This window comes from Nipponia nippon, unplaced genomic scaffold (assembly GCF_047370975.1).
Source record: "Nipponia nippon isolate SJK-2023a ecotype South Korea unplaced genomic scaffold, ASM4737097v1 scaffold_8, whole genome shotgun sequence".
In the NCBI taxonomy this organism is placed as follows: Eukaryota; Metazoa; Chordata; class Aves; order Pelecaniformes; family Threskiornithidae; genus Nipponia; species Nipponia nippon.
In genome coordinates this window covers 45934112-45958618 of record NW_028262402.1, presented here as the reverse complement: position 1 = coordinate 45958618, position 24507 = coordinate 45934112, and the positions used below count along the sequence as shown (strand labels likewise).

The following is a 24507-nucleotide window of genomic DNA, read 5'->3' as shown; positions in this document are numbered from 1 at the left end:
CACAATCTTCAAGGCCTCTTTTACAAACCATGATGAATTTTGTACAAGACTTCTAGTATAGCCTAGTTGCGATGCAGATTGACAACTTTAAAAACTCATCCCAAGTGGATGTACATGTCTGCAAGGACAGGACAATGTACCTTTTAAAAAAAACCCCAAGATTGAAATTCTGATACCATTGAATTTAATGAACAACAACGAATGTAATTTTGGGGATCAGGATTTTTTCATACCTGGTTCTGTTTGTGGAGTTTCTGTTAATTGCTTTAAGCTGCAAACTAAACAGTCTTCATTACTTATGTGAATATCTTGCATAGTTACTTTTCATTTAATCATCATTTTTTACATAAAAAAGAAAAGAATTTAAACTAGATTCTTACTGTTCTATGTGGATTTTACTGCTGTGGATTACTTATGATTCCTGTGATGATATGTTTTAGAACACCAAACTGTGTGGTTTTTTACCAGGCTTATGTCTCTCATAAGATCAGTTACAGTAAGTTTCTGTAGTTCTTGTTTTCTGAGAATATACAGTGTTGGTTTTGGGTTTTTATTATTGTTATTCTTTTACATTCAGACCTGGGGATCAGAAGGGTATCATCTGTGGGTTATTGATGGGAATTCTTCTTCAAGCATGAAGCCTGAAAGAGATGCAAATAATGAAGCTCGCCAGTTTGGTATTCTGCAGTTTCATTTCATCAAAAGCGCACTCACTGTTAACCCTTGTATGGTAAGTTTTTTGTTTATAAATATATCCTTATTTTAGAGTGTACTTCCAGTTTTTGGGTGACCTGAGTTATTCACTTAACAGGTTTTAAGTCTGGTTTGCAATCATTAGACTGGTCTTCCTTTTTTGTCATAGAGCCTTTAAAATGGTACTTTGAAAATATTGCTGTGCAATACTGTAACATAAAACCTACTAATACACAGTGACACAAAAACTGAGAACTGCCTTAACGCTTATTTTTCATATTGTTTACGTAGAACTTCTTAATATATTGGTCATGTGCTTTCCTTTGTTTTCTGTACATGGAGTGTGAGGTTTCTTTTGGTTTTTTGTTGTTTTGTTTTTAATGTAGAGTAACCAGGAACAAGTCCTTCTTCAAGGAGAAGATCGCTTGTATTTGAACTGTGGAGATGCAACACAGGCTCAGAATCCCAGAAATACTTCAGCACACTCTGAACATAAGCCTACCAGGGAAAGAGGCCCATTTTCAGATGGCAGTTTAGATTCTCAGGGTTTAAGCACTTTACTAGGACACAGACATTGGCATGTTGTACAGGTAATTGTTGCTGGTTGCCCATATGTGCTCTGTGCTTGCAAGAGTTTTTATAGAACTGGAATTTGCAGCTGATGTCATCAGTTTCTGCCACCCTTTTCCTCTAGTGTGAGATCATTGCTTTTTTTATTGCCTCTTGGGTTTCCCCAGTACAGCTTTTTCTTATTGCCAACTGGTAAAAGAATGTTGGCCATTTCAGCCTTGTGGCTATGAGTTTGCATCCTAGCCAATAAAAAAATCTAAATATCTTTTTGACTTCAGGAAGGAGTAGTTAAATTACTTTCCTATGCTTTCAAAGGGAGAATAAGTGCAACATGCAAGAAATCCTTTAAGGATTTGTTCTGTTATTTATGCAAATTACTTTAAGCATATTCAGCTGATGAATACAGCCTTCAGACTTTGGCTGTATTTTCAGGCAGTCTTAGATGGCATCTATTTAAGCATATAATTAAAACTTCACAATTTCAAGCTTGCAAAGAAGAAATTATTTCCAGGGTGGTAATGGGAGAGATTCTATTTTCTCTGTAATATGGAGGAAAAATTAAATAACTTTAAATCTGTAATTCTAGTGTGTGTTCTTCCACGCTTGAATTGGTAGATATTTTTCTAAATAAAGGTTTTTAAAAGGTCCTCAAGATTTTGTTTTTCACATAGTAGTGAATCAGTATTATTAAACAGCATTTGACTCTAGGCGTGAATGTCAGGTTATAGATACTGTTGAATTTCCACTTTAGCTGGCCAGGTAGCTCTTCTGTCTTCTGAAACTGGCATGGGAGGGGGAAGTCCTCATTCTGTGTAGGAGTAAAACTAACACAATTGGAATTACTATGTGGAGCAACATACCCATGAGAACAGCCAGTGGCTGGGTAATGAGAGCACCTGACTGCCTTGTATCAGACCAAGGACTGAAGTTTGAACCTGGATTTGTATCATCCCATGTGACATGAAGAATCCAGGATCAAGATTTAATTTGACATATCCCAGTCAAGTGCTCTCATAACAAAGCTTTTGGATGTGCTGGTGTGTATTTCTGATGGGGTTAGAAATTTCATGCCAACACTGAAAGTCTATCCTGAATGGTGTGTTTATCAAAACTTGTACATTCCCATGAAATTCTGATGGAGGAGAAGTACCTAGTGGGGGAAGAAGAGAAAATTTTGACTATTAATCTGTAATGCAGTATTAGCTGTTGTATGTTGTTAATGCATTTCTGTATTTCTTGTATTAAAAACAGGCTAACATTTAGGCTTCAGTAGCTTTCTTGAGGGAGGGGAAGTAATTGTATTTAAAAAAGAAATCCCAACATTAACAACCTTTAAACCAGTGTTTTGGAAAAACACGGACATTTTACAAATTCCTTTAGAACATTATAATTAATCACTACTTTAATGGTGCTTGGTATACTTATGTGGCTTTGGTTTTTCTCTTTTTTTTTAGATTCATAGTACATACCTAGAGAGCAACTGGCCTATAAGGGTGAGTTATTTTAAGAACATGTTTTTGCTTCTTTAAAAGTATTGGGTTTTTATAACTGTTCCTTAGGGTTGGATGAGCTCTGGAAGATGAAGTAATTGTTTTAAATTACAGAAAGAAGAGTATGTGTTGGGCCATAAAGTAGAAAACATGAAGATACTTTACAAGTTTTGACTCTGACATTATATTGCCTTGTAGTGATGTATTTGGATAGGATATATCATTTAAATAAGTTCCCTCCTGAGGTTCTGGGGTTTTTCTCTTTGAACAGTTTTCAGCTATTGACAAGCTTGGACAGAATGTAGCTGTTGTTGGCAAGTTTGGTTTTGCACATTATTCTTTACTCACCAAAAAATGGAAGCTGTTTGGAAACATTACCCAGGTGAGAGGTTATGGTACTTTATTCAGGCATACTGGGGAGGTTGTATTTGTTGGAACGTGACTCTTGGAGAAAATGAAAACATACCTTCATAAAATAAACCACCTGTAGACACACTTGGGATGAGGGATGCTGGTTTTGCATGTGTTTTTCATAAAATGGCTGAAACACTTATCTTGTGGCTTTGGCACAATAATTTCTGTCTGATTATTAAAAGGTTTCCAAATCTGAGTACGTATAGTCAGACACTTACTCCCATATGTCTTATCTGAGAGTTTGTGTGAGGCATAGCTTTGGATGCCAAGCTTGTAAATTCTGGCCAGAAACAGAAAGCTAATTTGAGAGAGTTCAGGGATGCCAGTAGCATAAGGAACTGTGAAGCTGTGTTTTGTAAGCTGATGTTTGTCCTTCACATATTATTCTCCAGTACTTTGGGTTTTTTAAACCACAAAAACTTCCTATACATAGATTGTCTTGCCACTATCAGTAAAGCTTGTAGAGATCATGTATGGCTTTCAGAAATTACCCATAGAATGTACGTGTGTGTGTGTATATAAAAATACATACATATTTGCTTGCTTTTTTCATTTCAGGAGCAAAATATGACGGTAACAGGTGGCTTAGCATGGTGGAATGACTTCATTGTTCTTGCATGTTATAATTTAAATGATCATCAGGAAGAGGTGAGGTATTTTTTTTTCAAAGTAAATAAATCATGTTTAGAATATCTGATCTGTTCTACGGTAGTATTATAAATATGAAAAGCTTGGTCAGTCACTGAGGGGAGCTGCTCTGGAGCCGGCCTGATCTGCAGCAGAGTAGCAGATCTTGGCACACAGGGGGGCTTCCTGAGGCAGGAAAATGCCAGGGCAGTGGAGAGACCTGCCAGGACCTGGCAGCTCCCATTAGAAACTCTATCGAGGCCTGGGCATTGCTAGAGGAACTGCGACCACCTCTATACCTATACAAAGCAGCCTGGGGAGTGTGAGCGACCAGGAGTGCTGCCAACAGAGTGGGCAAACAGAGCACGGCGCGTCACCCAGGGAGGGCGTGGTGTGGCAGTTTGTGCTGCAGTTTGCATGGAAGTGCATGCAGGAAGGGTGTCGTCACCCTACCAGTTCAAGAGGTAAGTTCAGTTGGTGCTCATCACCCTCCCAGAAGGAGCTTACCTGTGGTGTCCACACGGCAGAAAGCTACATCCTCTGCTCTCACCAGACTGATGTGGCTACCCAGATGGAGCTCCCATGAAAACATGCAGCCATCCAGGTCGTGGGCTGCAGGGCGTGCCAGAGCCTTTCACTGGTAAGGGATGGCGGTAGTGAGAACAGCTGTGTGAGGTGTGACCAGGTGGACGATCTGCTCAGCCTGGTGGCAGAGCTACGAGAGGAAGTAGAAAGGTTAAGGAGCATCAGGGAGTCTGAGAAAGAGACAGGCTGGCGGAACCATGCTCTGCCCTCCCTGAGACAGAAACAGGAACAGGCACCAGAAAAAATGCAAGATCAAGGGGATCCTGTATCCTCCCGCCACCAGTCTGAAGGCAGTAGCTTAAAGGAAGGAGTGAATGGAGGCAAGTCAACGCTCGGGGTGGCAGGCAAACCCCCTCCTTGCCCACCTCACCTTCCCAGGTGCCTCTGTACAACAGGTATGAGGCTCTGGATGTGGAAGGCCAGTCAATCGATGATGTGGATGATGGTCCTTCTATACCAGAGGTGTTGCCAAGGTCAGAAAGGCCTATCCACCGTATCATGACCACCTCCACAAGGAAGAAAATACAGGTTACAGTTGTAGGTGACTCCCTTCTGAGGGGAACAGAGGGTCCAGTGTGCCAGACAGACCCTCCTCTTAGGGAAGTCTGCTGCCTCCCTGGGGCCCAGGTTAAGGACATCGCTAGGAAACTTCCTAGACTGGTATGGCCCTTGGGCTATTACCCATTATTGCTCTTCCATTTGGGTGGCAATGAAGCAGTGATGTGTAGTCTGAGGGCAATCAAAAGTGACTGCAGGGCCTTGGGATGGTTGGTGAGGGAAGCTGGAGCACAGGTAATTTTTTGCCCTCTCCTTCCAGTTGCTGGCAGCAACATTGGAAGAAACAGACTGACCCAGTCTATTAATACATGGCTCTGTGGCTGGTGTCACTGCCACAGTTTTGGGATTTTCGATAATGGGATGGTCTACATGGCACCAGGCCTGCTGGTGTCAGATGGGATTCACCTTTCTCAAAAGGAGAAGAGGGTCTTTGCTCACGAGGTAGCGGGGCTCATTGACAGAGCTTGAAACTAGACTTGAAGGGGGAGGGGGATAATATCTGGCTTGCCAGTGGCAAGCTGTGGGATGACACACCAAGGTTAGAGGGACAGGGTGCTAGCGAGAGCCCTCAGCCTGTTGCACTGAGACATGCTGCCTACACTGCAGCACACCTGAAGTCTTACGGAGATGAGCCAGGGCCTCCTGAGGTAATAGGAGCCAACAGGATAACACTAGTGAAGTAACTCACAGGAATTAAGGAGTGTTCTTCTAAGAAGGTGACATGGCTGACAGCCCAGCTGAAGTGCCCCTACACCAATGCATGCAGTGTGGGCAACAAAAGGGAGGAGCTGGAAGCCACCATGCTACTAGAAAGCTATGACTAGTCACCTTTACTGAAACTTGGTGGGATGAATCCCATGACTGGAGTACGGCTGTCTGGCTATAGGCTGTTCAGAAGGGACAGGTGAGGAAGGAGAGGCAGAGGGGTTGCCCTCTATATCAGGAAATGGACAGAGTGTGAAGAGCTGTCTCTGAAGAATAGCCACAAGCAGGTTGAAAGGTTATGGGTAAGACTGAGCCAACAAAGGGAACCTTGTGGTCAGTGCTTACTACAGGGCACCTGATCAAGGAGAGCCTATTGATGAAGCCTTTTTACTCCAGCTACAGGAGGCATTGCGCTCACAGGCTCTCATCCTGCTGGGGGACTTCAACCACCCCAACATCTGCCAGAAAAGTAGCACAGCAGGCTGTAGACAATCCAGGAGATTCTTGGAATGCATTGAGGATAACTTCTTAAGCCAGGTAATAGACAACCCTACCAGAGGGGATGCAATACTGGACCTGTTGATCACCAACGTGAGTGAGCTAATCAGTGACGTTGAGATTGGAGGCAGCCTTGGCTGCAGTGATCATGCGCTGGTGGAGTTTGCAGTCCTTAGGGATATGGCTCAGGTGAAGAGGAAAGTCAGGACCCCGAATTTTAGGAAAGCAAAATTCCAGCTCTTCAAGGAGTTAGTCAGTAGGACCCCCTTGGAAACTGCCCTCAGGGGCAAGGGAGCAGAACAGAGCTGGCATATCTTTAAGGATGCTTTCCATAGAGCACAAGAGGTCTCAATCCCCAGGGGTAACAAATCTGGAAAGGAAGGCAGGAGACTGGCATGGCTGAATCAAGATCTGCTGGTCAAACTGAAGGGCAAGAAGGAAATGCACAGGCAGTGGAAGCAGGGACAGGTGTCCTGGGAAGAGTATAGGGATGCTGCCTGGTTGTGTAGGGATGGGATCAGGAAGGCCAAGGCACAGCTGGAGCTGAACTTGGCAAGAGACACAAAGAATAATAAGAAGGGCTTCTATAGGTATGTCAGCCTGAAAAGGAAAGTCAAAGAAAGCATACCCCGCCAATGAACACGACTGGCAAACTGGTGACAATGGATGAGGAGAAGGGTAAGGTACTCAACAGCTTCTTTGCCTCAGTCTTCACTGGCAACCTCTCTTTCCACACCTCTTGAGTGGATGGACCGCAAAACGGGGACTAGGGGAGCAAAGTCCTTCCCACTGTAAGAGAAGATCACGTTCAAGGCCACCTGAGGACCCTGAACATACCTAAGTATATGGGACCTGACAAGATGCATCCCCAGAGTCCCGAGGGAGTTGGCTGATGTAGTTGCCAAGCCACTCTCCATGATATTTGAAAAGTCATGGCAGTCAGGTAAAGTCCCCAGTGACTGGAAAAAGGGAAACATTGCACCCATTTTTATAAAAAGGGTGGAAAGGAGGACCCTGGGAACTACCGACCTGTCAGCCTCACCTCTGTGCCTGGGAAGATCATGGAACAGATCCTCCTAGAAGCTATGCTAAGGCACATGGAGGACAGGGAGGTGATTTGAGACAGCCAGCACAGCTTCACCAAGGGCAATTCCTGCCTGACCAGCCTGGTGATCTTCTGTGATGGAGTGACTACATCAGTGGACAAGGGAAGAGCTGTGGATGTCATCTATCTGGACTTCTGTAAGGCCTTTGACACGGTCCCCCACAATATTCTTCTCTCTAAATTGGAATTGGAGAGATCCAGAGAATAGTGGTCAACAGCTCAATGTCCGGATGGAGACTGGTGACGAGTGGTGTCCCTCAGGGGTCCATATTGGGACCAGTACTGTTTAATATCTTCATCAATGACACAGACAGCGGGATTGAGTGCACCCTCAGCAAATTTTCAGACAACACCAAGCTGAGTGGTGTGGTTGACACGCCTAAGGGATGGGATGCCATCCAGAGGGACCTGGACAAGCTTGAGAAGTAGGCCTGTGTGAACCTCATGAGGTTCAACAAGGCCAAGTGCAGGGTCCTGCACCTGGGTTGGGGCAACCACTGGTATAAATACAGGCTGAGGGATGAAGGGATTGAGAGCAGCCCTACGGAGAAGGACTTGGGGGTACTGGTGGATGAAAAGCTGGACATGAGCTGGCAGTGTGCTCTCGCAGCCCAGAAAGCCAAAGGTATCCTGGACTGCATCAAAAGAAATGTGGCCAGCAGGTTGAGGGAGGTGATTCTGCCCCTGGAGTACTGCGTCCAGCTCTGGGGTCCTCAGCACAGGAAGGACATGGACCTGTTGGAGTGGGTCCAGAGGAGGGCCACAAAAATGATCAGAGGGCTGGAACACCTCTCCTATGAGGACAGGCTGAGAGAGTTGGGGTTGTTCAGTCTGGAGAAGAGAAGGCTCCAGGAGACCTTACTGTGGCCAAAATTTTAGTACTTAAAGGGGGCTTATAAGAAAGACGGAGGGAGAGTTTTTAGTAGGGTCTGTAGCAATAGGACAGGGCGTGGTGGTTTGAAACTAAAGGAGAGTAGATTCAGACCAGATATAAGGAAAAATTTTTTACAATGAGTGTGGTGAGACACTGGAACAGGTTACCCAGAGACGTGGTAGATGCCCCATCCCTGGAGACATTCAAGGTCAGGTTGGACGGAGCTCTGATCAACCTGATATAGTTGAAGATGTCCCTGCCCACTGCAGGGGGGTTGGACTAGATGACTTTTCAAGGTTCCTTCCAACCCAAACTGTTCTATGATTCTATGATACGTAGGTGGCTTTTGGCCATGTTCAGAAATTCTTTATTAGTATGTAAGTAATTCTTTGCAGAAAAGTCTATTATTGCCATTAAAATCTATTTTCTGCTGACTACCATGAATCTACTCATTGTTCTGAAAACTTTGTAATATTATTGCATGCTAGCATGAAGCCTGTTTTGAGGTATCTAGTTACAGTATTTTGGGACACTTCTGTAAGGTTTTAAATTAGATGGGCAGAAGAGCTTTGCTTACTCTTTGCTTTTTAAAACTGATGAATAAAAATCCTTCCTTATGTTTGTTGTTCAGTACTTCAGATTTGACTGTACTGTTCTTTAACGACTTTATAATATAATGCGATGGATAAAACATTTGATGAAACAAAAACCCAGTAATGTGCCTTACTAGAAATCCTTGACAGTCATTCCACAAAAAATAAAATAATTGAATGTGCAATTACTGTTAGTTTGTTGGTAAACAGAACCTGTATTCAAACTACTCCTTTTCTTTGTAGCTGAGAATCTACCTGCGAACGTCTAATCTTGACAATGCATTTGCACACATCACCAAAGTGCAAGCAGACACGTTACTACTGAGTGTCTTCCGGGACATTGTAATATTGTTCAGAGCAGATTGTTCCATTTGCCTTTACAGTATTGAGAGAAGGCCTGACGGGTGAGTATCAGTATTTAAATGCTTTGGCAGTAATGTACTTGTCAATCTGTTCTCGGCCTGAGTCAATTCTTGTGATAATATGAAGTTGTTTGATAACTTGTGGAGTCAGATTTTTAAAATACAGAGGGGTGTTTGTATGCACAAGTGATAGTTCATGAGTGTTGTCACTTGCCTGCATGCAGATATGCACAGTAGATGTGGAGGTAGTGACTGAGATGTGTGTTTCCAGCTGTCTGTACAAACATGTTCTAGCTGATAGGGACTTGGGAAATGAATGTAAATAGAAGAAAAAGGTACTAAAAGGCACTCACATATTTGAATATTTTTAATAAAAAATGCTTCTAACATTAGAAATAGGAATTGGTGAGGGTGGCAGAGTAGCAAAGATGAAGAAAGAAGTTTGGTCTGTGGTGTGGTTGTGGGTAGCTATTTTGGTGCAGAAGAGGTAGCATCATAAGACCCACATACTTTCAGACAGTTAAGATTTGTGAACCTAAGGAGGAGGTAAAGATTCCCAGATAGTTTTTTGAAGTGCCTAAGCAGGTGATTTTTCTTATAGTTATGGCATCTTGGTTTCAGCAAGAAGGGACCTTTCTTTTTTTTTAGCAGAAAGCGAGCTGTTGATCCACTTTAGAGGAAAATATTTGCAATACTTTTCAAAGAAAACTCCAACAAAATCCAAACCCTGGAATTGTCTAATTTAAGGGCGAATAGAGTCTTACTCTGTAGTATCTGATGTTGTCTTCTATTCACTCATAGCTGTATTCCCCCAAACTATCAAGATAAAGTAGCCCAGCTTAGGTTTATTTGTTAACTTTATGTAGAGTAGATATGTGGACCTGTGGGATTCCTGGTTAAAGGGAAGTCATGTTGGGCTGTAGAGTAAACTGTTTGCTGAGGTTAAGTTGCTTACTTTCATTAGGTTTACTTCAAGATATTAATTTTTTAAGTACTATTTTAAAATTGCTAAACTTAGTCATCTTTCCTTTCAGTCTTAACCCTACTGCCAGTATCCAAGTTCTTCAAGAAGTGTCCATGTCTCGGTACATTCCTCATCCTTTTCTTGTAGTGTCTGTTACGTTGACATCAGTGAGGACAGAGACTGGCATCACCTTGAAGATGCCTCAGCAGGTAACAGGTCTATAGTGCTCAAAATTTAAAAGAATTGGTGCCTGGACTTGTTAGCTTAGTCCTCAAAGGTTACCTGACTGATAAATGAATCATAAATCAGTGGTTCTTTTATGTAGTAAAATGCAGAACATGTTTTTTCTGATGCTTGTTATGTAGACACTTTATGTGTGAATTGGAGGTGATGGGTGGAAATAAAATTCAAAGTCTTACTTCTATTTCATATCTACTCTTGTCATCTTGTAAAGTTTTGGGCCAAATCTTGGAGGACAAATTAAACTTAACAATGTCAAGGGTATGTTTCTCCGTTGTGTATTAAAAGTTGAACACCAGAGCAAGCCATGGCATTAGGAAATGCCATTCTTGCAGTAACAGGTTCATTACTTAAAGAATAAACATAAAAACAGAAAAGATGGCGTATTACCCTATAAGGTTACTTCTAGTCAATTTCCTGCTACACTTAAATAAAGATAGATAATCTCTCCCACTAGTTAGGTCAGGAGGTAGGCCAACAGCCAAACAATAACTAAGGTATGAAGGTGAAGCCCTGTCTTAACTCCAGGAAATTATTCAGGCCACTGAAAGCACAGTGCAAAGAGAACTTGGATTTTTGTTGTCTGTGGTATGAAGAAATTAAGCTTAACTATTTGAATAGCTGCAGTATGAAGAGTATTTTCTCATCAGTGCAGCTATCTTAAGATAGTACAGAAGTTGCGTGGTCTGTGAGGCAGGCCTGTAGACATGTGAAGGTATGTATTTTTCTCCACATACCAAAGCCACTGGCAGATATGAAAGTAATGCCACAGATGTAAAATCTGAAGGTTTACGCTTGCCTCCTTCAGTTCACTCTAATTTAGTGGCCCACAATGCTGAACGTGTGTCCTGAGACTGACACAGTCTTACACAAGGGCATAAAAAGGCGACATGCTTGTGGTTTTGTGGTCTGTCTTGCCATGGGACAGCGTCCTTATTCCTCAACTACCTGACCTGTGGTGTTTCCTAATTTTGCAAAAAAGCTACTGAAACTTTTTAGAGCACTAGTAATATTTTAAACTTAGCTTCAGACTGAACAAATATTACCTCTTTTCTTTCTAACTAGAAGCCCATAGGCTCAAACTTTGTCAATCCTCCTGATCAAAAGAAATGTATTAATGTTAGCAGTGAATATGACAATGCACTGTAGACAAAGTCAGACAGAGTGTGTCAGCCTTTTCGGTGTTGTTACCTATTAGTGACCTTAACCCCTGATGCTGCAAATTTGCCATACAGACCCTCTACCATGTGTTTTAAAACTAAACTGCATGCACAGCATGGTATTAGCTCCAGTGACTTCGTTTAAAATTAGCATGAAACAGTTCTGAAATAAATCTTTAGAAAGAATACTTTGTTTTCTTGATACACCTAACTAGAAAGATTTTTCTCTAACTGCAGCTTCTAAAAGTTCAAGATGCTGTACAAGTGTGGCTAAACTGTTTTTGGCTCAACTCTTTTTGGCTTGTCTACCAGTGTTAGTCTTTGCAGTCAGATACTGGCAATCGTATAGTGGTGATACTGATAAGAATACAGTGCTCTAGTTTTCTTAAAATGCTGGTGGCTTGCCCTTGCCAAGAGGCATAGTTGGAAAAAGCCCATATCAAACAAACACATGGAATGAGTCCAGTGAACCAGAAACCTTCCAGTATTTACTCCTTTGCCCAAGAACTACATAAATGAATCTATCTGTAGGTACTTAGTTCTACTTGATTTTTCTGAGTCGTTCTGCATTGAATTTGGTTGTTAGTCATCTCTGTATGGCAGTGCAGTTAATTTACTCTTTTTATTCTGGGTTTTTATTGTGGTTGTGGGTAAATTGATACATTCAAAAAGCTTAAATAATTTGCATAATACTCTTTTATCGTTAGGCTTGTGAGGCTGAAAGTATTATGCTAAACTTAGCAGGACAACTCATCATGTTGCAAAGGGATCGATCTGGACCCCAAATACGAGATAAGGATAATAATCCTAATCAAAGGAAGCATGTGAGTAAATATGTGTGGAATATTGTATATGGCTTCAAAGATGTTGTCAGTGACTGAAGAAGTTGTGGAAGGGAGTGGTCCAGGCATAAAGAAAAGAGGTCTATAATGCAAAGCAGTGTCTTATGCTTACAGGCTGAATTGTTAGTTGGAAGTAAATCGCTAGTCCCGTGATTTTTTTTTTTTTTCTCTAAGAATCTGTGAAAAGTTATTACGTAATTGTGTGAATGTCTAACTAAAGTATTTATGTGTGTTTGCTACTTGTATTGCACTGACAGATAAACGTTTTCAGTGTAAAGGTCCTGTGCAAAATTTGGTATGCACTAATGACAGAAAATCTCCAGTCTATCTAAAACTGTTCTGTATGTTTATGGAACATGATCATTTTTTGCAGAGTATGTTTACGAAGTTCCTAAAACCAACAATAATATAAATCAGTGACTGAACTTTTTGGTTTTTCTGTGCTGATGAAGAAGACTTTGGGAAAGTGAGATCTGAAAAGCTTAGATGAAAAGCTGTTGCAGCTCAGTCAAACACTAGCAAATTTGGTGTTTGTAGTAATTTTGTCAGTTCTAGGTTGGACTCTTGGGCCAACTGAAGAAGCAGAGAGCAGGATTTTATTTTCCTCCCTTATTCTCACTGCTCAGGCTTCCTGACTAAGTATAAGGAGGTTAAAAAAAATGAAAGAAATGTCTTTTGAGTTAATGTAAGTAATAAGTGGTGTTTTCAAAGGTGCTAGGGTGCAGTTAGGGGATAAACAGATTTGTTTCTTCTTTGTTAGAAGAATAACATGTTTGAAGAGAGTAGTTCTTAGCTGAAAAAAGAGTTCTTGTGAAGAGGGTAAAAAAAAAAAAAGAATAATTAATTCTGATTTTTTTTTCCTTAAATAGCTGCCTTTTTGTGCTCCAGTTGTCCTAGCCCAGTCTGTTGAAAATGTATGGACTACTTGCAGGATCAACAAACAGAAACGTCACTTATTGGAGGCTCTGTGGCTCAGCTGTGGTGGGGCAGGTATGAAAGTCTGGCTTCCTCTGTTTCCCAGAGATCATCGAAAACCGCATTCCTTTCTGTCAAGACGGATCATGCTGCCTTTCCACATCAACATATACCCATTGGCTGTTTTGTTTGAAGATGCCTTGGTTCTTGGTGCTGTTAATGACACTGTGCTCTATGACTGTTTATACACTCAAACCAGTGCTAGAGAACACTTAGAGGTTCTCTTTCCTTTCTCCATTGTTGAGAGAACCTCTCAGATCTACCTCCATCACATTTTACGCCAGCTCTTGGTTAGGAACCTCGGTGAACAAGCCTTGCTTTTGGCCCACTCCTGTGCCACATTACCATACTTTCCTCACGTACTAGAACTGATGCTTCATGAAGTGCTGGAAGAAGAAGCTACCTCGCGGGAACCCATTCCCGACCCTCTGCTTCCCACTGTGGCAAAATTCATTACAGAGTTCCCCCTCTTCCTGCAGACAGTTGTTCATTGTGCTAGGAAGACAGAATATGCCCTGTGGAATTACCTTTTTGCTGCTGTTGGAAACCCGAAGGACTTATTTGAAGAGTGTTTAATGGCCCAGGACTTGGACACAGCTGCCTCTTATCTTATTATCCTACAGGTAATGGTACCTCATATATTGCAAGGGAGGTCATATTTACTAATGTTGTAGTATTTAAAAAATATTGTCATACCAAAGTTACGCATGTTAAACAAATTTTTAATTTAACAGTTCTTTGTTGAGGTTATGTCCAGTTATAAAGGGGGGGAATATCATGCAATGTAAGTAGTTAGTTTACTGTTATAAAAAGGAAAAATAACAGCATGAAATTTCCTTCTTCTTATCTCTGGTATACTTGAATGTGACATGATGTGGCTTGACTTAATAGGACTTTTGTTGCTCGATGGCAAAAGCAAATGACTTAATTATCCTTTGTTACTTGCAGAATATGGAAGTTCCAGCAGTTAGCAGACAACATGCTACTCTCCTATTTAATACTGCCTTAGAGCAGGGAAAGTGGGATCTTTGTCGTCATATGATCAGATTTCTTAAAGCCATTGGCTCTGGAGAAACAGAGACACCTCCAGCTACACCAACAACTCAGGTTTGTGATGAAAATAGTAAATACTGTGCATCAAACCTTGTGTGATTAATCTTGCTATTATACAGCATGTTTGCTCCTTTGACTGTATGTTTGGGTTTTCTTGGTTTTAGGAACCTAGTTCAAGTAGTGGCTTTGAGTTCTTCAGACATCGCAGCATTAGTTTATCCCAATCAGCAGAGAATCTCCATAGCAAATTTAACTTGACAAAAACACTGAGTATGCCCTCTGGCCCATCTGGAAAAAGGTAATTCGTAGCAATGTCCTCTCCTTCCCCACTTTGTTAGGTACTGTACTAACTCTCTTACCAATTTAAGTTATAGAAGTACATTATGTGATAAGAGTTAGATTTGTCATTGTCTCCCTCCACATCGTTCTGCATTTGTCTTTTCCTGACTCTCGTAATGCCTGTGCCTCTCTCTTATGTCTTGGAAGAATATATTCTCACACATGTAAATGTATGTGTGTGTTTGTATGTATATATACGCAGGTACACTTAAATGGAAATTGCTGACGAAAAGCCTCTGAATCCACTGGGTGCATACGTAGTAATTTAAATAGCTAGTGAGAATGCATGCGTTGTATTTGAAGGATCTGTTTTGCTGAAAGATATGTCTTGCAGAGCTCACGGTACTGCAGCATCATAGTATACATTGCACTGTGATACTGTGCACATCTTGATCTAGCAGTGTGTTGCCAAGCCATAAATAGAACCTTTTACAGCTTGGGGTGAATCCCTCTTAAACTGCTCTATACAGAATTCGTATTTATCAGTATTAATGTTCAGAAGTAGCACTGAGCTGGGATTCATTATTATCTTGGTTTTGACTTTTTTCCCCCATATAAGACCTTCAAAACAATCTTAATAAAAATTCAAATGCTTTTATTTAGTAATTTTCCATAGAGAGTACTATCTTAAGAGTTTTGATAGGAAGGGTCCTAGATTAATACTTCACTTGTTCTATAAACTTGTTTCTCAGAAGTCACTCTGCAGTGGCATCTGCCTTTTATCTCTCGTTCTTTACTTTTTTTCTGCATTGCTAATGGTTTAATACTCTATGGACACTGCTGCTGTTGTAACTTCCTTCCCTTATTTCACTTACCCGTTGAGGCAGTAGGATCTTTTAGAGAACATAAATAGCAAGGAATGGTGGAAACTGCTTTTGTTGGTACACAGAAAGCTACTACTCTGGTCATTCGATGTACTGTGGTTGTGGCCAACAGCCTTTATGACTCTGTTTTATCAGTCTTAATGTCACTGTTCTCTGGTCTGTCTATAGGTGGAGTAAAGACAGTGACTGTGCCGAGAACATGTACATTGACATGATGCTCTGGCGGCATGCTCGGCGTCTGCTAGAAGAAATCAAGCTGAAAGACCTTGGCTGCTTTGCTGCACAGTTAGGCTTTGAGCTGATTGGCTGGCTGTGCAAGGAGCGAGCCAGAGCTGCCCGCGTGGAGGATTTTGTGTTCGCTTTGAAAAAGCTACACAAGGATTTCCTCTGGCCATTTCCAGTCATACCGGCATCGTCTATTAATTCACCTTTCAAGAATGGAAAGTACAAGACAGGTACTGTAACATCTGAGTTGATTTGGACTAGGTTTCCCTCCTGCAGTCCTACACCTCAGTCTGAATCTGTCCTTCCTTGGTTCAGCCAAGCAAAGAAGCTTGCCACCTGCACAGCTTTCTCACACAGGATGTGTTTTTTTGAAGGGTTTCTGTTTAACACAGACGGCATCTCTTGTGTAGTCTGATTACACTGCTGTTTCTGTTGAGGTTTCTTGCTTTCTCAGGTGGACTGAACTGGATATCACTTGTGCAGGTGTTGACTTGAACGTGGATATTGCTCTTTGACATAAATTCTGCTACAGAAAATTACTAAAATCAACATTCTTATATAGTCTTTATATGAAGTTTTGATTAATTTTTTTATGTTTAACAAAATAACGTCCCTAATATTTGAAATTTTGCTTTATGTTAAGGGGTAAGAATTTTGAGGACTTGCTGTAAACCTCCTTTGTATTATTAATCTATCAGTTCACTAGTTTATCTTCTTAGGGCAAAGTTGATACTAGCTGCCAAGTCTTCCTATTTTTGGTAGTAGCAGCACCATTATTTAGTTCTATTGATGCTAACACTTTATTGGCTGATAATTCTTTTATGCCAGTGCTGACATAAAAAGCAGATCAGAAATTCTTGAAAACCTGAACTTGCTGCATTCCCTTACTTTTGGTGATCCCTTAGCAAACTAACTGAATATTGACTTAGATACACGTTTTAGCTTTCTGAAATGCCTGCAGATAACTTCCCAAATTTCTTTTTTGATGGTTACATGACTTTTCTTTGGTGGGTTCTTTTTTTTAGCCGGGGGGGAGCAGCTGCTAAAATCTCAGTCTGCAGACACCTTTGTAAACATGGAAATGGACACAGGGGTTTCACACGCACCTCGGAGTCGCAGCTGGCTTGGCGCTATCAGCTCCTCTCAGAGAGAGATTGACACAGTTTCATCCCATGGACCACACATGCAAGATGCATTCCTTTCTCCTTTGCTAAGTAAAGGTTAGTCACTCTTCCTTCTGTCTGCTTATTGGAAGAATGCACCTGGAAGTACGCACTTATATTTTGGTATTTGCATGCCACTGCTGTATTGTTGCTTCTCAGCTGCTGAAAACCATAATTCAGAGGAAAAAAAAAAAAAAGAGGACTTGTTGAAAAGTGAACTGAAATTTTTACAACAGAAAGACAATGCCCATGTCATACATCTCTAAGTACTTCAACTAGAATACGAATACTGATATTTGCTGAAGTTCCTGTCTGTGACGATAACTAGAAATTTAGTATTTTTACAGTCTGGCTATGAAGAGTGTCCTGAGGTTTTTTTATCTTTGTATTTTGCACAGGTTGGCCTCTTGCACAGGTTGGCACTGTTCTAATGCATGAACTTTGTGCTTTTGGATTTCTTTAGAAAGATATAAGATACATTCTTTATTGAGGAAGTTGAGGAAATTATAGTCCCATATAGTTTTCTTTTTTCCTATGGCCTTGTTTAAATCGCTTTTCTAAAAGCTCAAATGTATGATCAGCTTATGAAAACACAAAGGGGAATTTTATTCTCTATGCATCTTTTCTGACCACAGTCAGAGACAGGAAATATTTGTCTGACCATTCATCTCTTTTTTTTTTTTTTTTTTTTTTTACTCCCTCTTGTGCTCAAGCATAGAGCAACATTTTCAACAGTGTCTATGTCATGTGATTTCCACTTTATTAGGGGAAAGACCTAAGTACTAAGTATGAACCACACTCTCCCCAAGATGCTAGGGCCTCCTGTGAGAGTCAGAGCACTTGGAGCTGCTATTTCACAAGTTGATGGTCTTTAAAAAATGAAGAGAGAGTGAGGTTTTCTCCCTCTGCTGGGGCACCGCCTCATTCTACTTTCACTCCTGTTTCTCTTGTTTATTACTTCTGGAGACTGCAAGAATGCATTAGGTTTAAGTAAATTTGAACTCTCCAAAAAAGAACTCTCAAAAAAAGCATAATTTAAACGGGGAAAATTTATTTCTCTTTTCATTGCACTATCTTGTACTGCTGTCTGCCACTACCACTGTTTCTATAAACAAGTATCTCATTTTTTTCTGAGCTGGATGAAGACCTTTGAGTTCAATGGACTTTGGTATGCATTTTGGAGCAGTTTATTTCTAAAGTGAAACTAAATTAATAGTCTTTAAAACATTGCAAGCTGAATTCTAATAGTAATAATTTCACAAATAACTAATCCAGCAGTGGTATTTATGGGCAAGAAGCTAATAAAATAACTTTCTGAGTTTCTAAATATTTTCCACAGAAAAGATGCGTCTACTTTAATATGGAAACTGTTCTGGAGGGTGGGTGCCTTCCTTACTCACCACTATAATGGTTTTAGCTTTGCTGTTACTGTTTCTGTGAAAGTTCTGTGCTACATCTACTCTTCATATTTTTATTAGAAACACTTATTTCTTTTTGTAATCAGTGCAGGTAAATCTTTACATTACCAAGCATTCAGAATCTTCAGGCTTTTGTATGAAGAAAAGAACTTGCTATTGCATCTTGATTTTTAACAAAGTTAGAGGTGAAGAAAGCAGTATCTTTAGACAGACTGCAACCCTTCCTACAGACTTAATTGTAGGACTGTAGTATGTAAGAGGCTGTCACTGGGCTCTTACAATGATCGCCAACACATCTCTAGGATCTCTTATTGATATTATTCTGCAAGATTATTTTTATTTGATAGAAACACTACTGCATTCCTGCAATAATAATTCTACCATATAGTGTGACAAGAAGAATGCTCAAGTGGAATCTGCAGTATGCCTGGAGTAACTTCTTACCACTATGATACACAGTGAAGCGTTACTGTGTAATTTGTCAATTTCTATAGGAAGTAGTTCAGAAATTCTGAGTCTTACTAAAGTAAGTAGTTTCTTTCTCCCTTATGTTTCTGAGTGTTTTTGGTAGGTGACGAATGCAGCATTGGTTCAGCAACGGACCTGACTGAAACAAGTTCTGTGGTGGATGGTGACTGGACCATGGTGGATGAAAACTTCTCCAGTCTAAGTCTAACTCAGTCAGAGCTTGAACATATCTCTCTAGAACTGGCTAGTAAAGGGCCGCACAAGTCACAGGTCCAGCTGCGGTAAGTAACGTAATCTTGGCATTTGAAACTTAAAATGACTAGTATGCAGCATCAGGGGAAAGAAACACTGTCTACAGAATCACACTAGGATTTTGTCTCCAGAATGGAAAAAGAAATGAGTAGACTGTTTTTTCATATAGGTACTTGCTACATATCTTCATGGAAGCAGGATGTCTGGATTGGTGTATTATCATAGGCCTTATCCTCAGAGAATCTTCAGTAATCAACCAGGTTTTCAGTATAATGCAATCCTCTGATATTGATGGAGAAATCTGTCAGAATATCAAGACTGGCCTATATGCTGTTGACAAATGGGCTTCTACAGATTGGTGAGTGTTATTTTCCTCCTTCATTTTCATTCCAGCTGTCAATAATTAGTTACCTAAAAAATAACGTTTTGAGTTATCTCAGCCTGAGCTGAAACAATTATTTAAAAGCACTTCTGCAGAAAATTTCAGGACAGACACGTAATACAGTTGTGATTGATCTGGGAAAAAACCCAACAAACCAAACCCAAAACAACCAACCCTCCAACTTTTATTGTTTGATTATGGTTGCCTTTTCCCTCTGTTTATAAAAAAAGTCTCTGTACAGGAAGGATTATAGAAGATATTCATTTATATTAAACATCTCCCAAGAAAAGCTGCTTTTCAGGCATATGACGGAAGTACTATTTTTTAATTCACTCATGGTGTTCTATACCATTATTTTCCTAGCCCTGGGTACAAGCCATTTCTAAATATCATCAAACCACAGATCCAGAAACTAAGTGAAATAGCAGAAGAGCAAGTACAGCCTGAAGCTTTTCAGCCAGTGAATCCTTCTAAGGTTACCGAGCAAGCGAATCCCAGAGCTGAGGAAAGCAGGACTTCATCTAGCCATGGCACTAATCCTCAAAGTGATGCTGGCAACAGCAATGCAAGCAGGCATGAAGAGGACAAGTCTAAGACAGAAGATGAGGATTCATGCCAAGAAGGCAATTATGACTGTATTGTGTCTTAAACGGAAGATGAACAACTTCCCAAGCATCAGGTGTGAAAGGAAGCAAACCAGCTCTTAGACATGCTTCCATGTTTTGGATTTGAACTCTTCTTTTTTTTTTTTTTTTTTTTTAATATTTCAATCTTTGAAATCTTTAGTGGGGATAACTAAGAAGCAGTTTCATCTAATAATTTCAAAAGGAGGCAAGATTTTTTTTTTTATGCAATCTTCAGACTGCAGCTTTAGATTTTGATACTTAATGGTGTTGAGAGACAGTGAATACATACAGAGACAGTTTCAGCTAATATTCATCAGTACCTTTACATCACCAACACATGTCCTGAAGAAACTATTTATCTCTTGCTTGAGTTTAAAAGGTGAAGAGGGGATTAAGTTTAAAAACTGTTATCCTTTGCAGCTTGCCTGCTTGAGAAATGTCTGATCAATGCAGTTCAGATTGGTTTGATATCGATATTTTGTATTAAAGGATTGTAAAATATATTGTATGTTTTTGTGAATACTCTTGTACAAATACTCAAGGTTGTACCATATTTGAAGGTACCAATATGTATTGTGCATGTTTCTAGATTACTAGTAAAGTTAAAGCAGAGTTGCACTTCTTTCTGGATGAGGCATACTTTACTGACCTAACATTGACACAAGGTGGCTTACCTGTTTTTTACTGCCAGTTACGGATCTTGTAGTTGGGTTTAAGGGATTGCTGAAGGTTATTTATTTCATTGTAAATTCTTTTCTCAAAAATGGATTTTTTAAATGTAAATAATCATCATATACTCTTGCTATGGAAAATTAGTTTAACAGCTCATACTTAAACATTTTTCAAACATTTTATAATATGCATACTTGCAACTAAGACATTTAACTTTCATACAATGTTATGGAAAGCTGGCTGCAGAAGTCTGTTGCTTTGAGGTACTTATTTTTTCTAGCTGCTGTCCCTATGTAATAACTACCTGTAACAGTATTAATTTAGATATTAGCTTGTTTGTACTGTGCAATCTGAACAAAAATGCAACATTACTCATTTTATACAAAATAAACTAGTTTATTTTTTATAACATCACTTGATTACTGACATGGACCAAACTAGTCATCACAGGGTAGTTACAGCATCTGTTGCTTTTCTAGTGTAGTTTCTAAATGCGCATCCATTTAAACTCTGAAAATTAAGAATATTCATAATTAAGTTGAAATAAATTGTGGTTTTATCATCTTTATTTCCTTTGTAGATAAGATGAAGTGCTTTAAAATGTACAAATATTAAACTGTTGCTTTAGAACGGCTTTACCAAGCCAATACAACCAGTACAAGTGCAATAATTGCGAGTATTACTTGCAAAGCTGGAGATTTTAGTGAGTGCAGCTTGACTTTCCATTTAAGAGTGGAAACTAATACCGAAGTTATAGGAAAGAAATCCGGTTCAAGAATCCCAGCGTTAAGCTTAGTCTGCATTGTAGCTACTGGTTACAGATAATGTCTGTCATACCTACAGGCCTGTTGTGATCCAACATCAAAATCCATTATTGTTATAAGGGGATACTTAAAGCTTTTTTATGATAAAAAACCTGCTTAATCTATGTTAAAAGAAATAAAAACTGTGCTACAAGTTAATATTTTTCTGTGGTTCTGTGGTAATAATGTAAGCCAGGCCCATCCTGATCAGCTTTCTGCTGTTCAGGTTTTGGATCTGTACAAGTAAACACATACATTAACAGATATACTAACATTCTTAATATTAGTATCTTACTACTGTGCTACTGTTGTTTAGCAGTTAAATCTTTTTAGTTGTGAAATTTCAGAAGTTTGTACTTCTTTAGTAGTAATTCTCTCTATGCAAATCTTATGTGCTAATTTTGTATTTCAATTTCACAGCTGTTATACCTGTAATTAAAAGACAAATGTATTCAACTTTACTTGAAGTTACTCCTGTGGAAAATAACTATTTCTGACTTCAAGCCATTGACAGTAAATGATCAGAATTCAAGTAGGTTGTCTCAGAGAAACAAAGCTCTCAAAGACGTTACCCAATGAAGACTGAGTTTGCCACACCATACCCCTATGGCCTGTTTCACAGGATGAAGGTGTCGAGCTTCTACGTTAAAAATTACCTTATTAGTGGATCTTTGCAGTCACATCCACCTGTTGTTTTGAGAAGAGGTGTATTGGGTTTAGGTGGCAAGGGTGTGGTAGCAAGGGGGGCTGCAGGGGTGGCCTTGGTGAGTAGAGCCCAGGAGCCACCCCTGTGTCGGGACACAGCCAAGTTCCAACAGACCCACCACGGGACACAGCTGAGCCCATCAGCCACACTGGTGCTCCCTCTCTGATAATATACGTAACAAGGGGTAAAAAAATGCTGTGCAGCAGCTGTGAGAGAGACAAGTGAGGAAAAAATGTGAGGAACAGTCCTGCAGACAGCCAGGCCCATAAAGGAGAGACAGGAGGAGATGCTCCAGGCACTGGAGCAGAGATCCCTTGCAGCCTGTGGATCTGTACAAGTAAACACGTACATGAACTGATTTACTAACGTTCTTAATATCTTACTACCATGCTACTGTTGTTCAGCAGTTAAATCTTTTTAGACCGTGGTGAAGCAGGCTGTCCCCCTGCCACCCACTGTGGAGCACATCAGAGCAGATAGCCACACTGTAGCCTGTGGAGGACCCCACACCAGAGCAGGTGGATGAGCCCTGAAGGCAGCTGCAGCCCATGGAGAGCCCATGCAGGAGCAGGTTTTCTGGCAGGAACCGCGGGCCACGGGGGACCCATGCTGGTACAGTCTGTTCCTGAAGGACTACCCCATCAAGAGGAGGATCCACACTGGAGCAGTTCATGAAAGACTCCATCGCATGGGAGGGATGCCATGCTGGAGCAGGGGAACAGCAGCAGAGAGGAACTGGTACAGGCTGACCATGACCCGACCCTCGACTGACCATCCCTGATGCCTCTGCACCATTGTGGAAGAGGAGGTAGAAGAGTGAAGTTGAGGATGGGAAGAAAGGGGAAGTTGGGGGGAAGGTGTTTTTAATTTTTCCTCTGTGTTTGTTGCTATCCTACTTTATCTTTAATTGGCAATAAATTAAATTAATTTTTTCCTAGGCCAGTTTGTTTTGCCTATTATGGTAACTGGTGAGTAATCTCCCTATCTCAACCCATGAGCTTTTTGGTGGGCACCTGGCAGCCAGCCAGTCATGGTTAACCCACCAAAGGTTTATTCATCTACAAACATGCGCTATTACCTTAACCTAAACGTAGGAAAAATGGGCTGTTCAACCAGTTGACGGTCAACATTTTCTATGGAATTCCAACTCAGTGTTTCTCCACTCACTTTGCTTATCCAGCTCACATAAAACTGGCTGCCCTGGTTCTTGCCAGCCTGGCCTACTTAAGCATTTAATGGCATAGAAAGATATCAAATTTCTGCCTTCACCAGCATCTGCATATCATCAAAGTCTTCTTGATCTGGTTCTCATCCTGTACAAAACTAATTGCCTCTGAAAACCAGCAACAAGCTGGATTCCTTGCTACCCATCTAAAAAAAACCTCTCACACAGGGTATACTTGCAAAACTGCTTGAGTCAGATCACATTTCTGAGGATAATTTTCACCACAGTTTTTTCAACCTTCTTTTTGCTGTAAACTGAGGAGAGAAGTCATCTGCAGCTATAAAGATACTATAAAAGATGATGGGTGACTTGTTGAGGGTGGTAAGCTGGCTTCAACTGAAGGAAGGAGAGCCCCCAAGAAAAAAAAAGGGGGGCGGGGGGCACAGACCCAACTTACTGTCTCATCGTTTCCTACCCTAGAGCTGAAGACTCTTCAGATATTCTAGTGGGCAGTGAGATGAATGCCAGTTTTGGCTGGCCCAGTGCTTAAACACAGAAAAGGGAGGAGCTTTCTCATACCACTCAAAGAAAGATTCAACTTGCTGAGTTTTCTGTTTTATTATGTACCACCTGAAATAAGTAAACTCAAGGAGTTTCCTACCAGAGAGCACTGAGACTTTACAAAAGCCCACAACTGGAGGCTGAAGTTAGCTAAACAGTTCAGACATAAGGCACCTAACCACTCTTTCGTAACTTTTTTTTCAAATTATTTCCTATCAAAAGAAGAAGGACCCCACCACCACACACAGAAGCAGCAACATCCCTGAATAAACTGTGCATGGGCACCTTTCTAAGACACGTACTTAAATTCAGCTGTACCTACTGGCTTTGAAGCTTGTATCTGTTCCAGAGTCTCAGACCAGTCTGAATTATTCCTTTCTAGACAAACTACTGCTAACTTTCAAGACTGATCCTTACAGGTTTCTGAAACTGAAATTTTTTTAAAAGCTGTTTTGCTAATGGCTAGTGATGCTTGACACCTTGCTTGAAATATAGGTAGCAGTGACTCATCTCCCTAAATTGGCTTAAAGTTCTCAAGCTGCATCTGCAGCTTTGACAGAACCATGAAGTGTGGGAACCCAGCAGAACCTCTTCT

The 24507-nt window shown here is 40.6% G+C and overlaps 1 protein-coding gene across 13 annotated transcripts in view; it reads left to right on the top strand.

Annotated features, from left to right (window-relative positions):
* Positions 1-23119, top strand: part of RIC1 (RIC1 partner of RAB6A GEF complex) — a 57107-nt gene extending 33988 nt beyond the window's left edge. For 5 of the 13 annotated variants that reach the window (XM_087741931.1, XM_087741926.1, XM_087741927.1 and 2 more), the window contains 16 exons: positions 578-730; positions 1080-1283; positions 2718-2756; positions 3025-3135; positions 3726-3815; positions 8956-9116; positions 10109-10247; positions 12146-12262; positions 13150-13878; positions 14204-14362; positions 14473-14606; positions 15640-15926; positions 16722-16916; positions 18837-19026; positions 19167-19355; positions 19743-21639. In XM_087741931.1, the coding sequence (XP_087598057.1) occupies positions 578-730; positions 1080-1283; positions 2718-2756; positions 3025-3135; positions 3726-3815; positions 8956-9116; positions 10109-10247; positions 12146-12262; positions 13150-13878; positions 14204-14362; positions 14473-14606; positions 15640-15926; positions 16722-16916; positions 18837-19026; positions 19167-19355; positions 19743-20028 (3183 nt within the window). In that variant the 3' untranslated portion in view covers positions 20029-21639. Of the gene's footprint in view, positions 1-577; positions 731-1079; positions 1284-2717; positions 2757-3024; positions 3136-3725; positions 3816-8955; positions 9117-10108; positions 10248-12145; positions 12263-13149; positions 13879-14203; positions 14363-14472; positions 14607-15639; positions 15927-16721; positions 16917-18811; positions 19027-19166; positions 19356-19742; positions 21640-21900 lie in introns of those variants that run through there. The other 8 variants (XM_087741930.1, XM_087741928.1, XR_015700994.1 and 5 more) reach the window with 7 other exon arrangements.
* The last annotated feature ends 1388 nt before the right edge of the window (positions 23120-24507 follow it).